Consider the following 12721-nt stretch of genomic DNA (forward strand, 5'->3'; position numbering starts at 1 on the left):
GGTTTCCGGAATGACTAAAAGTAAGTGATTTTACGTTTGAACATCAAATATGATTGCAATGCTAAAGAATAGCTGCTGTAGGCTATAAACGCGTACGTCTCAAAACAATCCGGCGTTAATTGCACAATCCGTATCCTTGCTCGTATTTTTTTTGGAGGACTGGCACTCTGATGGTGAGTACCGCATACATATATGTTTTAATTCAACGTATCTAATCATACACAATCGTAATTAACTTGACGCTCATTATCATAGCTGCAGTTCTCCCGTAATCTGTTAAAAAAAGATGGGTTGGCCATCTTTTTTTGTTATAAACCACCGCGTTTTTTTTTTCCATTGTCAGGGCTGTCGATTTATCGCTCAACACGTAGTTGCTAACGACATATAAACTATAGATTTATTTTGTTATATTAATGCTATGTATCATATCCATATGAGGAAATCAGTTCTTTTCCAGCTGTCGCAATGCTCTCCGTTTGAACCAAGGGTCTCTACAAAGCTGCGACGTACGCTTTGGCAGTGTAGAAACCACATATGTTTTGTTGCCGTACAATCCTTTGATTCTTTAGTCATCACGAGAGATATCTGAATGTTAATGTTTATTAATGCGACAGACGTGTTCAATTCGAATAGGTGGTCCAACTGCATAATGTTCAGTCAAACACTGAGCCAATAGTCACAGTTAGAAGCAAGAATATTCCGTTTGTGGTAAATTTATCAGTTCCCAAAATGGAAAATTAGATGACTGACCGGCCAAGGGCAATGCTGACAATTTACTCGACGAATATATAACCCCCAGAAAATATCATACCACATCAAATTCAAACCAACACCAAAACAACATGCCTCTTCACCGATTCTACTACGCAAACGGTCTCTTCTCTGCCCAGGACAAGCTGGAGATTTCAGAACGCATCACCAAGATTTATACTACCACTGGTCTACCTGCCTTCTACGTTATTGTCGTATTCAATGAAGTCCCTAGTGATTCCATCATGATTGGCGGTAAACCTGCCACCAACTTTGTTCGCGTCGTCAGTCAACATTTGGCCAGAACTATGGATACGTATGAGCGCAAGCAGACGGTTCTTAATGCGCTTGAGGCGGCTTTCGGCCCTTATGTCAAGGACAGAGGACTAGATTGGGAGATCCATATTGAAGAACATGACAGAGATACTTGGCGTCTCAACGGCATCAACCCACCTATGCCCAACACAGATGCTGAAAAATTGTGGGCCAAGGAAAATAAGGCCATCCCATTTGAGCAGTCAAAGATGTGAATAGTTTAGCTGTACATAGCCATTTGCAAAGTATATAAAGTAACGTTGCATTTCTCGCACATTTGTACCTTGGACATATTTTTGCCCATTAAATTGAGATTATAAAAAAAATACCATTTAGGTGAAGGAAGAAAATCATTTTCTAATACTGTAAGTTGGCTGCCAGCGGCTCGGGCATAATGCCGAACGCTGTATGGGAGCACAGTATTTGGCGACAGACCTTACCTTTTAATTATCTAGCACGGCTGTTGGTGATAGCCTGATGTTTTCAATGCGATGGGGCTTGTAATCGTTACAAGTCCATGTACCAGTTTTCATCAATGCTAAGATATCTTTACTGCAGAGCTGCTTGACCTTTCGTGAAAAGTTTATATGTTGTTGGCGGCACAGCTTTCATCTGATAAGTGCCTAGTTGTATTCAAAGAGATTCAATACAGTCTTCATGTTGTACATTGTCTTGAATTCATAACCCTGTTATTCTCTTCTCACAAAACAGGTAAAGGGAACAGCAGGTGAACCTGCTGAGTCAAATCTCTGGGTAGCGTGGGGTCGTACAAATTTAAATCATAGAAGGCCCGACAAAGAGTTTCTTGGAATCAGTAGACATTCCATAAAACTTTACTTGCTAACAACTTTTGGGTCACCCTGTGTTGAGCATGGCTGTCGACGATTTCCCCATTTGGTAGACATATTCTCTCCTCTCCAACCTTTCTATGTCCACATTTTTTCTTTTTCCTTGGCATTCCCGTGTTCCGCGCACTTTGGCCCACAGCACACAGTTTAACATTCCCCCATGTATAAACCACAAATTTATCTACTCATTTGCCCTCAATGCTTGAGACAATTTCGCTTGAAGTTTATTGGTCAGAATCCAAACCGAACATGTAAACAATTCAGCAAATCAAACGAGGTCATAATTTGTATTTGTTGACAAGGCATATATTTTTCCCGGAGGTACTCGACCATTGTTATTGGGTCAATGACACTGCACGGGACATGGTACCCCATAAGCTACCAGGAGAAGTGAAGCGTGCCTGTCAATGAAAGATGTTTACTATGGATCACCGGCACGAGTGAATCCGATCGACTCCGGCTAATCTATTTTGTCATTGCGGTTTTTGTTTCATAGCACTTTCTTTTTTTTTTTTGCAAAGTATCATAGGCTCACGGTACGGCCGGTGGCAAATTTTTCCTTGCGCCGAAATAAAAAAAAGAGGAGGGAGGTGTTTGAAATTTTTCATAAGACTTACAAAAGAAAAACCTTCCGTCCTTACTCTTTAAACCTTTCTTTTGTTACATGTCGTCTGTCTATCATATGCTGACAGACCGACTGAAAAGCGTAAAGTTGCCAACGCCTCTGGCTGGACTCATGTCTCGACAGTGGTCCGCCTATGATTTACAATATCCCTTCATGGCCATGTTTTGGATTATCGATTTCAGCTTTGTGAAATTCCCTCCAGTTTATGTTTGCCTCCTGTTAATGGCATTGCTGCTCGGCGCCACAGCAGTCCCTTACGTTCGACGATTCGTAATTCCATTCCTTCCCATCTTCACATGGCTAATTACCTACTACACTGCTCAGTTTATTCCGGTGGAAATGAGACCTCAGCACATTTTTGTCAACGTCTTACCGACCCTGGAGCGAATTCTGTACGGAAACAGTCTGTCTGATTTGATATCTCGACATACGCATCCTGTACTCGATATATTGGCTTGGATTCCTTACGGTGTTATCCACTTCTCGCTCCCATTCGCCTTCTCCTTTGCCATGTGGTACTTTGGTCCACCAGGCTGCTTAGACGTCTTTGCCTCCGCCTTTGCCTACATGAATCTAGCAGGAGTCTTGACCCAATTTTTATTTCCATGCGCCGCACCATGTAAGTATTTGTTTCTTATCCCACACTCCAAAATGGAAGAAAGGGAAAAGATTACCAAACAGGTGAATTCCGCCGTCACTGGGCCTGACCGATTGGTTTGGTCAGTGTGAGGTTTGGAATTTCTCCTTTTTAGAAAAAAAAGAAATGTTGTATACTTATCACCTTTTTTTTTTATTTCCCGGTTTTTTACTATAGGGTACGAAAATAAGTACGGAAATGCTCCTGCTGATTATTCGATTCCTGGCGAGCCGGCCGGTCTGGCTAGAATCGATAAGATCCTTGGACTCAATCTTTATGGAGCCAGTTTTGGCGCTTCGCCCATGGTTTTCGGGGCGTTCCCCTCTTTGCATAGTGGTTGTGCGACCACCCAAATGTTATTCTTAGTTTATCTGCGTCCACGTCTTTGGCCATTGGCCTTTGGCTACACGCTCTGGTTGTGGTGGTCTACCATGTATCTGACACATCATTACATGATTGATCTGGTAGGCGGAAGCATTTATGCCTTTTTGGCCTTTTTCGCCGCATATCCCTTTCTACCCACAGTGCGCGCTGATGCCCGAACTCGCTTTGATTATTTGGGCATTACAAAAGTCACGTTTCGAAATGCCTTTGGGTCATTGGAGTCGGCTCGCCCTTACATCCTTCAGGAGCGGGCTGAGCGTGAGAAGCAGAGGCGGCTGGTCAACATGGAGGACGATGAAGAATATCTGTTGGGACATATGGATAAACCTGAAGATGCTTTGCATGCACCTGGCGATGATGGGGAATATGTGGTGATGCATGCTGCCGACGAGATAGACGATACAGTCAAGTTGCGCCTACGACGTGCCGACGACTCAAATACCTCATCCAACACTTCATCCAAACCCTCAAGTATTATCTTCTCGCGACCTGGATCTCCTTCTTCTCATCGATCCACGCCAAGATCCCCACGGTCTCCCCTTTCACCGTCGTTTGCTTCTGCAAAGGTGGTCGAACCGGCATCGCACGAAATGTTTTAAAGTTACTTATATTATTGGTCATCGTTGTTCTTGACTTTTGTCTTACAATATCCTTTCCATTTTTTTTTTCTTATTTATTCCTTTCTCTACTGTACAGTACATTATATCATCCGATAGATTTCTCTTCTCCTTCAATACCTAGTGTTCTTGTTACATTATTTTAGGTCTTGCATCCGTTGCTGCTGCATTCCTTGTCACTAATAAATTGCCTACCAAATCTGTATTACACATTAAGCCATTACACCGCGTCTATGTTTAAGTAGCTTGTACGCCTTGAGGATAATGATCATGACTCCGGCTACGCGGAGAATGCCAGCAACAGCCAGTGATTTTCGAAGCGCAGCATAATACAAAGGCAGATCAGCATCTTCGGCCCATGAATTACTGTAAAGCGCGTAAAAATTATAACAATTAGCTTCTGGCTCATCTGGATCATTTTCAACTCTAGAAAACTTACATCCGCAATTTACTTCGCTTCCTTACGCCTCGAATATTTTGCCATGCAATGCCAACCTTGAAAAAAAGCCAGACAAGCGCAGCTATGTCTGGGAAAGTATATTTTGGAGGAGAGCGTTCTAAATCTACAAATGCGAGTCTCTTTTCGTTTCTCGACCGGATAGGCCTCCCTGAGGTAGTAGTTTCAGCTGTCAAGCTAATCAGTTGGCTGGTCATTCCAAGCGTCAAACCCCATAGCCTTGGGGGTGAGGAAGAATTTCCATCTGGCAGATCGATGGCGGGCACTTCCATGTTGCCAAACAATTCTTGTGCGACAGGAGCTAATGATCGAAGGTGTGGTGGCATTTTGTTCATTAATTTGATCTTCATTGGTCGATAAGCATACGGCTCAACAGATAGGAAGAATTGTAGAGGTATCCCTGAAATCATGTTTAAAATCAGCGTAGGTTCACTAGCTGTTTACTATTATGTCCCCACTTACAATGAACAGATGCAACTTCAGAGGTTTGCAGTTTCAGTGTTGGAGTCTGTGGAGATACCTGCAGGAAGACTAATATCATTTTCATAAGCTGGCCGCTCCACCGATATCCCTTATCAATATAAGGCTTTTCTAGTATATTCTTACCAAAAGGCGATAGCATCATAATCAGCTTGCCATCTTGTGCTGAGGTAATTTCGCGGTCATCCAATCGCCCAACAGGTATAAAGTCTTCGGTATTGAGATCCAAACCGACCTCCTCCCAAGTTTCACGCACCACAGTCTCAATGTCCGTTTCATCTTTCTCGTTCTTGCCTCCTAAAATACCAATCAGCTATCTCAATTCGTACATAAGTTGACACGCCGATATCATCTAACGTTACCTGGGAACGCTACATGGCCAGACCAACTGTCAAAATATCCATAGCATTAACATATGTCGTACATTGAGCGTCGTCGTCCATTGAAAACTCACCGGTCACCCGTCCGTGTTGCACGTTGCATAAATAGGAGCTCAGGCCCTCCACTCTTATTGTTTGTCACCCAAGGCTTGTCCAAAAATTGTCTCCAAGATGTCGCCATTGGTTCTTTGTCCTTGTAATTATGTTCATGGCCCGTCCAACGGATGATTATGGAAACACATGCTCTCCGACGTTGGTGTTTTGGCGATGGTAATATAGTAGGCTTGTATGCCTCGAGATTTTCCAGTAACGTTCGAAGAGTTTCTATATAGACAGGTTATTGCCATTTCAAGTTGCGCACCATGGTCTGCATGGTCTGGAGCAGGTGTGATGTCTATTTACCTTGTGTAGTCATGACCAAATACTCTGGATATCAAGAATAGGCGGACTCAGGAAATGCTGCTGACACACAGTAGTTGGTAAATTTTAAGGAAAAAAAAATGAGTTTATTATGTCACATGGATTTCACAGTACACCTTGTGCAATTCCCTTTGCAAAGAATGTACAGTTATTATCCATTAACCGGTAATGAAGCGCCTGCGCCTCCACCAATCCTCGCTGTTTAGGGCCGTTGATAATGGACAATTGCCCATGCACATCTCGGGACTGTCCACTTTGAAGTGGCTCCACCATTAAAACAATATCAGCTCTTGATAGCATTGTTCGAACAAAGCTGTCACTCTCATCGTCATCATTGCCCTCCTCGTCCGCATGAACCACCGTAACTAACGTACCCTTCACTGATTCAATCAAAACTCGAATATTGTGCAGCAATGAAAGCACATCATTATGAGAAAATCCGGCCCACAGCAGAACATTGGCATCGTCAATAATTACAAGAGGGTTTGGCGATTGTTTCGCACTGGCTTCCACTCGTTCTCGAATTGCATTGTAAAATTCTTGTACATTGGTTCCATTGAGCACTGCGTTGGGTGTGGTTGGTGTTGTCACCGATGGGAATGGTGCTTTTTGAGTGTATGATGTAAGGTGAGTCAAGCCATCAATAAAGACAAATTGTTGATTTTGCTTGAGCGTTTGCAAATTGATACCCTATTTAAGAACATACCAGCAATCAATACAACATAAAACATACTGCGCAAAAATTCGCTCGTCCATGAAGCTCGTCCGTATACTTACAAGTTTTCTACCGATCAGAAAGTAGTGATTGAAGATCTGGCTGAGCCCGATCACTATCACGGGCTGGTTTGCTCTGAGGTGATTTACAATGAAGTGATGCAGTAAGAAGTTTCCATTGGACTTGAGGGTATCAGCTATCACGATGTTGGAACCAGTTGGAGGCAAATTACGTTGCCATGCCAATGCAGCATCCAGTTTATCGTAGCCCATGGTGTGTCGTAGAAAAAAAAAAAAGATGGCTGCCAAATCTGCTTCATGCCACTATCAAATTTTTGATTATGTTTGAATTTTTCGCGGCAAAACGAATGACGTCGACTATGAAATTTTGCTGTGCAAATCTGAGTGTTAGAGAAAAAAAAGCAAAGAAGAAAAATTGTTGCTGTGAGATTGTGAGTCACTTACGCATCTCTAGTCTCTTATACATCATGGCTGACGAAGCACAGTCAACTCTCGAAATCGACCCAAAGACGCTGAATCCTCTTTCACCAGAGGTTATTTCAAAGCAAGCTACTATTAACATTGGTATGTACCAGCACACAATCGTGGGGCCAAATTGACATGTTAATCTCGAGCGATCGATTCGTCGGTTGGACCCCAACAATGGCCGTAACCATGGCAATGTGAATTCCGTAGTGGCCAATGTTAATCCATTCTTTACCTTTTTTGCTTCATTAGGTACCATTGGTCACGTAGCCCACGGTAAATCAACCGTAGTCAAAGCCATTTCGGGTGTCTTGGTAAGCTTTGATTCTCGATGGACTAATCTCGTGAATCTAAATGTAACCTTGTTACTGATCTCGAACTCTTTCCTTCCTGCTAGACTGTTCGTTTCAAGAATGAATTGGAACGTAATATTACAATCAAGCTCGGTTATGCAAACGCAAAGATCTACAAGTGCGATAACCCAGCATGCGCTCGACCTGGATGCTATCGATCATACGGCTCAACTAAGGAGGACCACCCTCCATGCGAGCGACCCGGATGTGGTGGAAAGATGAACTTGGTCCGACACGTTTCATTCGTCGATTGCCCAGGGCACGACATTCTCATGACAACTATGCTTTCAGGTGCTGCAGTCATGGACGCTGCAATGCTTTTGATCGCCGGAAACGAATCCTGCCCTCAACCACAAACCTCAGAACATTTGGCTGCTATCGAAATTATGAAGTTGAAGCACATCATCATCTTGCAAAACAAGGTCGATCTTGTCAAGGAATCTGCTGCTGAAGAACAACACAAGGATATTTTGGCATTCGTCAAGGGTACTGTTGCTGATGGCGCCCCCGTCATTCCTATCTCTGCCCAATTGAAGTACAACATTGATGCCGTGTCTGAATACATTGTCAAAAAGGTTCCCATTCCTCCTCGCGACTTCTCTGCTGAACCACGACTTATTGTCATTCGTTCCTTTGACGTCAACAAGCCCGGTGCTGACACTACACAACTTTTGGGAGGTGTCGCTGGTGGTTCTATTTTGAAGGGTGTGTTGAAGCTCGGTGATGAAATCGAAGTTCGCCCAGGTGTCATTGTCAAGGATCAAGAAGGAAAGATTCGTTGCAGACCTATCTTGTCCAAAATCCTTACCCTTAACGCTGAAAAGAATGCCCTTCAATTCGCCGTTCCTGGTGGTTTGATTGGTGTTGGTACTCAGATGGATCCTACTCTTTGCCGTGGTGATCGTCTTGTTGGTCAGCAACTTGGTTTCCCCGGCACTCTTCCTCAAATTTACACAGAATTGCAAGTTTCTTACTTCTTGCTTCGCCGACTTCTTGGTGTCAAGACCGACGACAAGAAGCAAGCCAAGGTTGCCAAGCTCACCAAGGGTGAATTGTTGTTGGTTAACATCGGTTCCGTCTCTACTGGTGGTCGCGTCGTCGCCGTTAAGGCTGATTTGGCAAGGATTGTTTTGACTGGTCCCACATGCACAGAAATTGGTGACAAGGTTGCATTGTCTAGAAAGATTGACAAGCACTGGCGGTATGTTTCTCATCTCGTGTTGTTTTTATTGTTACTCACTTGTATCTAATATCTTTTTTGCTTTTCTCTATTCTAGTCTCATTGGTTGGGGTAAGATCAAGAGCGGAGCGGTTCTCGAGCCAGAATCAAACTAGAAAAATAAAAACACGAAAAATAAGAAAGAAATATCAGCAGTATCTTTGCAAATAAAGGAAAGACAAACCATATATAAACTTGTCATAAAAAGTGTACCTTGCTAGTGTAAGATGATTGTGTGTTTAATGTTTACCGTCTTTGACTGTATCTGACGTGAGGGCTACCATGACATGATTGGACCAGTTGCGGCGGACTCTGCACAACTCATTGTTGCAAGGAAGAAAGTCAAGTCGATTACGAGGGATAAGCTACATGAACAACACAATCACAAAAAAAAAAAAAAATCCGTCAGGAACATTTTTGACTAAACAATCTTACGGGTGATATAATTAAAATGCATTTTCTTTTTATCTTTTTGCTATACTACAATAAAATGGGAGACCCCAAAGGGAGATTACGCTAGTATTAAACTACACTTATTCGCGTTCCCAGATAGCAGCCATACCCATACCACTGCCAATGCACATGGTGGTGCATCCAATCTTCTTGTTCTGACGCTTGAGTTCAGGGAAGAGGGTAGCAACTTGACGGGCACCAGTGCAGCCAAGAGGATGGCCCAAAGCGATGGCACCACCCTTGGGGTTGACCTTCTCAATGGGGATGTTGCACTTTTGGACAGTGTAAACTGCCTGGGAAGCAAAAGCCTCGTTCAACTCGAAGATGTCAACATCATCGATCTTAAGGCCAGCGCGCTCAACGGCAACGGGGATGGCGAAAGCCGGTCCAATACCCATAACCTTAGGGGGAACACCAACAACAGCAGAGGTGACATACTTGCCCAAGATAGGAAGACCAAGCTTGTGGGCGGTCTTACGCTTCATCAAGAGAACAGCAGCAGCACCATCAGAGACTTGGGAAGCGTTACCAGCGGTAGTGCTACCGTCAGCCTTGAAAGCTGGCTTGAGCTTGGCAAGGGTCTGAGGAGAAGTTCCCTCTCTCATACCCTCGTCCTGATCAACAACGATGGTCTTTTCGTTGCCATCCTTGTCAACAATGGTGGCGGTGACGGGAACAATTTCGTCCTTGAAGAGACCAGCCTTTTGGGCAGCGATGGCCTTGGTGTGTGAAAGTGTGGAGAACTCGTCCTGGGTCAAGCGAGAAATGTTCCACTCAGCAGCAACGTTCTCAGAGGTGATACTGGAAAATGAAGTTCAAAGATTAATACTCCCTTTCTATGAAGTTAAGTTACTCAGATATAGGTCAATACATACCCCATGGGAATAAGGCAGTCGGCGGCAGCTTGGGACTCTGCAGTAAGCTTCTTGGAGGTAGTGATGTTGCGTGAGAAATAGTTTTGAGTCATGGATTCGACGCCAGCACCGATACCAATTTCAATCAAACCAGATTGGATAGCAGTGGCAATCTGGACGCAAGCTTGGAGACCAGAGGAGCATTGTCTGTTGGTGGTGTTGAGACTGGTGGTATCAGGGAAGCCAGCGTGAAGAGCAGCCATACGAGAGGCAGTGGCCAAACCACCAGGGGCAGCAACGTTACCGACGCAAATGTCATCAACAAGCTTGGGATCAAGCTTGGTCTTCTCGAGAGTGGCCTTGAGAACAGCGGAGAGGATATCTTCAGGAAGCATGTCCTTGAAGCCACCCTTGCGACCCTTGGTAATAGCGGTACGAAGAGCAGAGACAACAACAACGTCTTCAGGGGACTGAACACCGACCTTGGTCTTCTGTGCAGAAGGGTTGGGTGCCAAGTGGGTTTGGATTTGCTGCAGTCTTGAGGATGCCATATGTGTGAAAAAAGTGAAAAAGTGGAAAGCGCTTGTTGCGAGCAGCCAAATTAAAGCTTATATACATTTTTAGCGGATGACTATTTCCCCGCAACAATCTCCCTTAGTCAGTACAATTTTTTTGGATGACCGACGTGAACTGACTTTGCCCCAGTGCCAACTCATTGAACTGATGACAAACGCTATATGTTCTTCCCATTGTTGATGTTCGCTTTTGACAATACCTTCACCTGCCTGCTTATCATTTGGTGTTCGTGATTACATGTCTTGGACGACACTATTGTGAAAATTACTTCCATTCGTGTTGCTATTTACTTGTAGTTCGCACCATGTAATTTCCCACTCTATTTTATTATATTATGTAGTATTGTTGGATTTGTGCTTTGAAATATGCATTAAAAACGGCTCAAAGTCAAATACGCATGGCCGTTGATCTTTCTCACCTCTGGCCGTCCATAGCTGTTGAGCAGTCACAGACCGCGGGGCGGAGTCAAAAGTCAAAAAGTCGAGCTGCTGCGAAATTTCTACTGTTCTTTTTACAACTTGGAATGACAAATACATCGGTACGTACCTGTAACATTAGCTCCATTGGTTTAGTTTGATTCTCACAGTGGTATCCTATGTAGAGAAATGGTCGCCGAAACATTACAACTGAGCAAAGAGAGGCCATAGACACATTGTACGAACAGGCAAGGTATTATCAGCATAAGAATGACGCAAAACCGACTGTGCTGGATATATTCGACTTTGATTCGACCCTCTTCATGTCACCTCTCATGAGCCAAATCTGTTCCAAAAATCTCAATAGCATTGTGTTAGTAGAAGGTGCTATCGGTCCAGGATGGTGGCGGGACATCAATAGTTTGACGCTAGGTGACAATACCAAACTACAGCAATCTGCATGGGATAGCTATTGGAATGATGAAGTGGTTGAAGAGGCAAAGAAATCAATTGCAGATAGCAGCAAACTCTCTGTTATGCTTACTGGACGGCGGGTTCATCCGTTTGGAAAAATAATTACTAGTATGCTTGAGTCCAAGGGCCTTCAGTTTGATATTGTAGCGCTGCGACCAGACCCCATAGACATGATTGAAGAAGGAACTCTCTTCAATTCCGGGATCCAAGCCTTCAACAATACCATGGAATTCAAGAAGACTTTTTTATTGGATTTACTCGAACGAGAACCATCCCTACGTAGGCTTGTTATGTATGATGACCGCAAAAACCATGTTGCCAAATTTGAACAATGGATAGGCCAGTTGGTCGCACAGCATGTTCTAGATAGTGGCAAAGTATTTCATATCGTTAGCCCCCCTCGTGGGTTCGATCCTGGACGAGAATTAGCGTGTATGAAAAGTATTATTGACGAACACAACAAAAGGGTCGATATACGACGGTTAAAGAACGAATCACCACCGCAAGATGTTGAAGATCGACATTCTATCGTCACTTGGTGGACGCGAAAAGCTGTACTGAAGCCCGTTATATCGAGCTTAAACATCAAGTTCACTGAACCGGAAATCGAAAAATTGCTAGCACAGGTTGGATCATCTGTGTCTACAGATACCATTCAAAATGCGAAACGTTTTCCTTTCGTCGGCGATGAAATTATATTAAAGTCCATCGATAAAGACACACACTATGGTCAGGAATTAATCAAGTTGGCCAAAGCAAACGATACTTTAAAGCTACAGATTCTATCCATTGGAGAAGTCTCGCCTGATGGACTTGCGCTAGAAGCTCAGGTAGAGGATAATCAGCTATACTGCAAAGACCTAGGTGTCAACGAAATATACATTCCGCTCTGGTGCAGGCCTGCACTTAAGGATAATGTACAGGAAGGTTACCGGCCGATTTGGACCCCAAGTAACGAAGCCCCTACCATCATGTCTGGACATTTTTGTCTTGGATACACTTATGACATTGAAGGTGATCCTCCTCTAGAAAAGACTGTCCGACCACGCTATAGAAATTACCATCAGCATCGCTATAATGATAAGCGGCGTCAACATCACCCTTCCAGGAATCGAAATAACCATCTGCCGTACAGCAAGAATGACAGACTGAGAGGAAATAAGAAATAGAGGGTTGCCATAGAGTCATTTGTACACAAATCTGTTTATACCATGCAATAATAAAATATATGTCGTGTTGCAGTTCACATCATCTACAGTAGTT

The 12721-nt window shown here is 43.7% G+C and overlaps 7 protein-coding genes across 7 annotated transcripts; 4 read left to right on the forward strand and 3 right to left on the reverse strand.

Moving 5' to 3' along the window:
- Positions 1-842: 842 nt before the first annotated feature.
- K450DRAFT_275411 (uncharacterized protein) lies at positions 843-1280 on the forward strand (the record flags this gene model as incomplete). Its single annotated transcript, XM_051593168.1, has 1 exon — positions 843-1280. One exon carries the CDS (start codon positions 843-845, stop codon positions 1278-1280), a length of 438 nt encoding a protein of 145 aa, XP_051440659.1.
- Positions 1281-2499: 1219 nt separating this feature from the next.
- Positions 2500-4542, forward strand: K450DRAFT_260544 (uncharacterized protein). Its single transcript, XM_051592175.1, has 2 exons — positions 2500-3157; positions 3353-4542. The coding sequence occupies exons 1-2, from the start codon at positions 2578-2580 to the stop codon at positions 4156-4158; spliced, it is 1386 nt and encodes a 461-aa protein (XP_051440660.1). The 5' UTR covers positions 2500-2577; the 3' UTR covers positions 4159-4542.
- K450DRAFT_260546 (uncharacterized protein) lies at positions 4240-5967 on the reverse strand. Its single transcript, XM_051592176.1, has 8 exons — positions 5896-5967; positions 5568-5817; positions 5476-5501; positions 5240-5410; positions 5096-5164; positions 4616-5033; positions 4372-4542; positions 4240-4304 (listed from the first exon to the last, which is right to left on the reverse strand). The coding sequence occupies exons 1-7, from the start codon at positions 5906-5908 to the stop codon at positions 4389-4391; spliced, it is 1101 nt and encodes a 366-aa protein (XP_051440661.1). The 5' UTR covers positions 5909-5967; the 3' UTR covers positions 4240-4304; positions 4372-4388.
- A 31-nt stretch (positions 5968-5998) lies between these two features.
- Positions 5999-6924, reverse strand: K450DRAFT_260555 (uncharacterized protein). The gene is made up of 3 exons (XM_051592177.1): positions 6691-6924; positions 6288-6603; positions 5999-6042 (listed from the first exon to the last, which is right to left on the reverse strand). The coding sequence occupies exons 1-3, from the start codon at positions 6898-6900 to the stop codon at positions 6008-6010; spliced, it is 561 nt and encodes a 186-aa protein (XP_051440662.1). The 5' UTR covers positions 6901-6924; the 3' UTR covers positions 5999-6007.
- A 161-nt stretch (positions 6925-7085) lies between these two features.
- K450DRAFT_260560 (uncharacterized protein) lies at positions 7086-8906 on the forward strand. The gene is made up of 4 exons (XM_051592179.1): positions 7086-7212; positions 7366-7427; positions 7511-8667; positions 8744-8906. The coding sequence occupies exons 1-4, from the start codon at positions 7116-7118 to the stop codon at positions 8799-8801; spliced, it is 1374 nt and encodes a 457-aa protein (XP_051440663.1). The 5' UTR covers positions 7086-7115; the 3' UTR covers positions 8802-8906.
- Positions 8907-9120: 214 nt separating this feature from the next.
- K450DRAFT_284138 (uncharacterized protein) lies at positions 9121-10564 on the reverse strand. The gene is made up of 2 exons (XM_051593500.1): positions 10014-10564; positions 9121-9939 (listed from the first exon to the last, which is right to left on the reverse strand). Exons 1-2 carry the CDS (start codon positions 10541-10543, stop codon positions 9219-9221), a joined length of 1251 nt encoding a protein of 416 aa, XP_051440664.1. The 5' UTR covers positions 10544-10564; the 3' UTR covers positions 9121-9218.
- Positions 10565-11084: 520 nt separating this feature from the next.
- On the forward strand, positions 11085-12720 carry K450DRAFT_260564 (uncharacterized protein). Its single transcript, XM_051592180.1, has 2 exons — positions 11085-11106; positions 11170-12720. The coding sequence occupies exons 1-2, from the start codon at positions 11092-11094 to the stop codon at positions 12625-12627; spliced, it is 1473 nt and encodes a 490-aa protein (XP_051440665.1). The 5' UTR covers positions 11085-11091; the 3' UTR covers positions 12628-12720.
- The last annotated feature ends 1 nt before the right edge of the window (position 12721 follows it).

This window comes from Umbelopsis ramanniana (genome assembly GCF_025399195.1).
Source record: "Umbelopsis ramanniana AG unplaced genomic scaffold K450scaffold_82, whole genome shotgun sequence".
Taxonomy (NCBI): domain Eukaryota; kingdom Fungi; phylum Mucoromycota; class Umbelopsidomycetes; order Umbelopsidales; family Umbelopsidaceae; genus Umbelopsis; species Umbelopsis ramanniana.

Excerpts from the sequence above, each read along its gene's own strand:
- K450DRAFT_260544 (XM_051592175.1), top strand. The coding sequence starts at position 2,578 with ATGTCGTCTGTCTATCATATGCTGACAGACCGACTGAAAAGCGTAAAG. Across the intron at positions 3,158-3,352 it reads ATTTCCATGCGCCGCACCAT|GGTACGAAAATAAGTACGGA; the intron begins GTAAGTATTTGT and ends TTTTTACTATAG.
- K450DRAFT_260546 (XM_051592176.1), bottom strand. Across the intron at positions 5,034-5,095 it reads TGAAGTTGCATCTGTTCATT|GGATACCTCTACAATTCTTC; the intron begins GTAAGTGGGGAC and ends ACATGATTTCAG. Across the intron at positions 4,543-4,615 it reads AAGCGAAGTAAATTGCGGAT|TAATTCATGGGCCGAAGATG; the intron begins GTAAGTTTTCTA and ends CGCGCTTTACAG.
- K450DRAFT_260555 (XM_051592177.1), bottom strand. The coding sequence starts at position 6,900 with ATGGGCTACGATAAACTGGATGCTGCATTGGCATGGCAACGTAATTTG. Across the intron at positions 6,604-6,690 it reads TTCTGATCGGTAGAAAACTT|GGTATCAATTTGCAAACGCT; the intron begins GTAAGTATACGG and ends GTTCTTAAATAG. Across the intron at positions 6,043-6,287 it reads TTTGATTGAATCAGTGAAGG|GGAATTGCACAAGGTGTACT; the intron begins GTACGTTAGTTA and ends TTCTTTGCAAAG.
- K450DRAFT_260560 (XM_051592179.1), top strand. The coding sequence starts at position 7,116 with ATGGCTGACGAAGCACAGTCAACTCTCGAAATCGACCCAAAGACGCTG. Across the intron at positions 7,213-7,365 it reads GCAAGCTACTATTAACATTG|GTACCATTGGTCACGTAGCC; the intron begins GTATGTACCAGC and ends TTGCTTCATTAG. Across the intron at positions 7,428-7,510 it reads AAGCCATTTCGGGTGTCTTG|ACTGTTCGTTTCAAGAATGA; the intron begins GTAAGCTTTGAT and ends CCTTCCTGCTAG.
- K450DRAFT_284138 (XM_051593500.1), bottom strand. The coding sequence starts at position 10,543 with ATGGCATCCTCAAGACTGCAGCAAATCCAAACCCACTTGGCACCCAAC. Across the intron at positions 9,940-10,013 it reads GACTGCCTTATTCCCATGGG|TATCACCTCTGAGAACGTTG; the intron begins GTATGTATTGAC and ends TTCATTTTCCAG.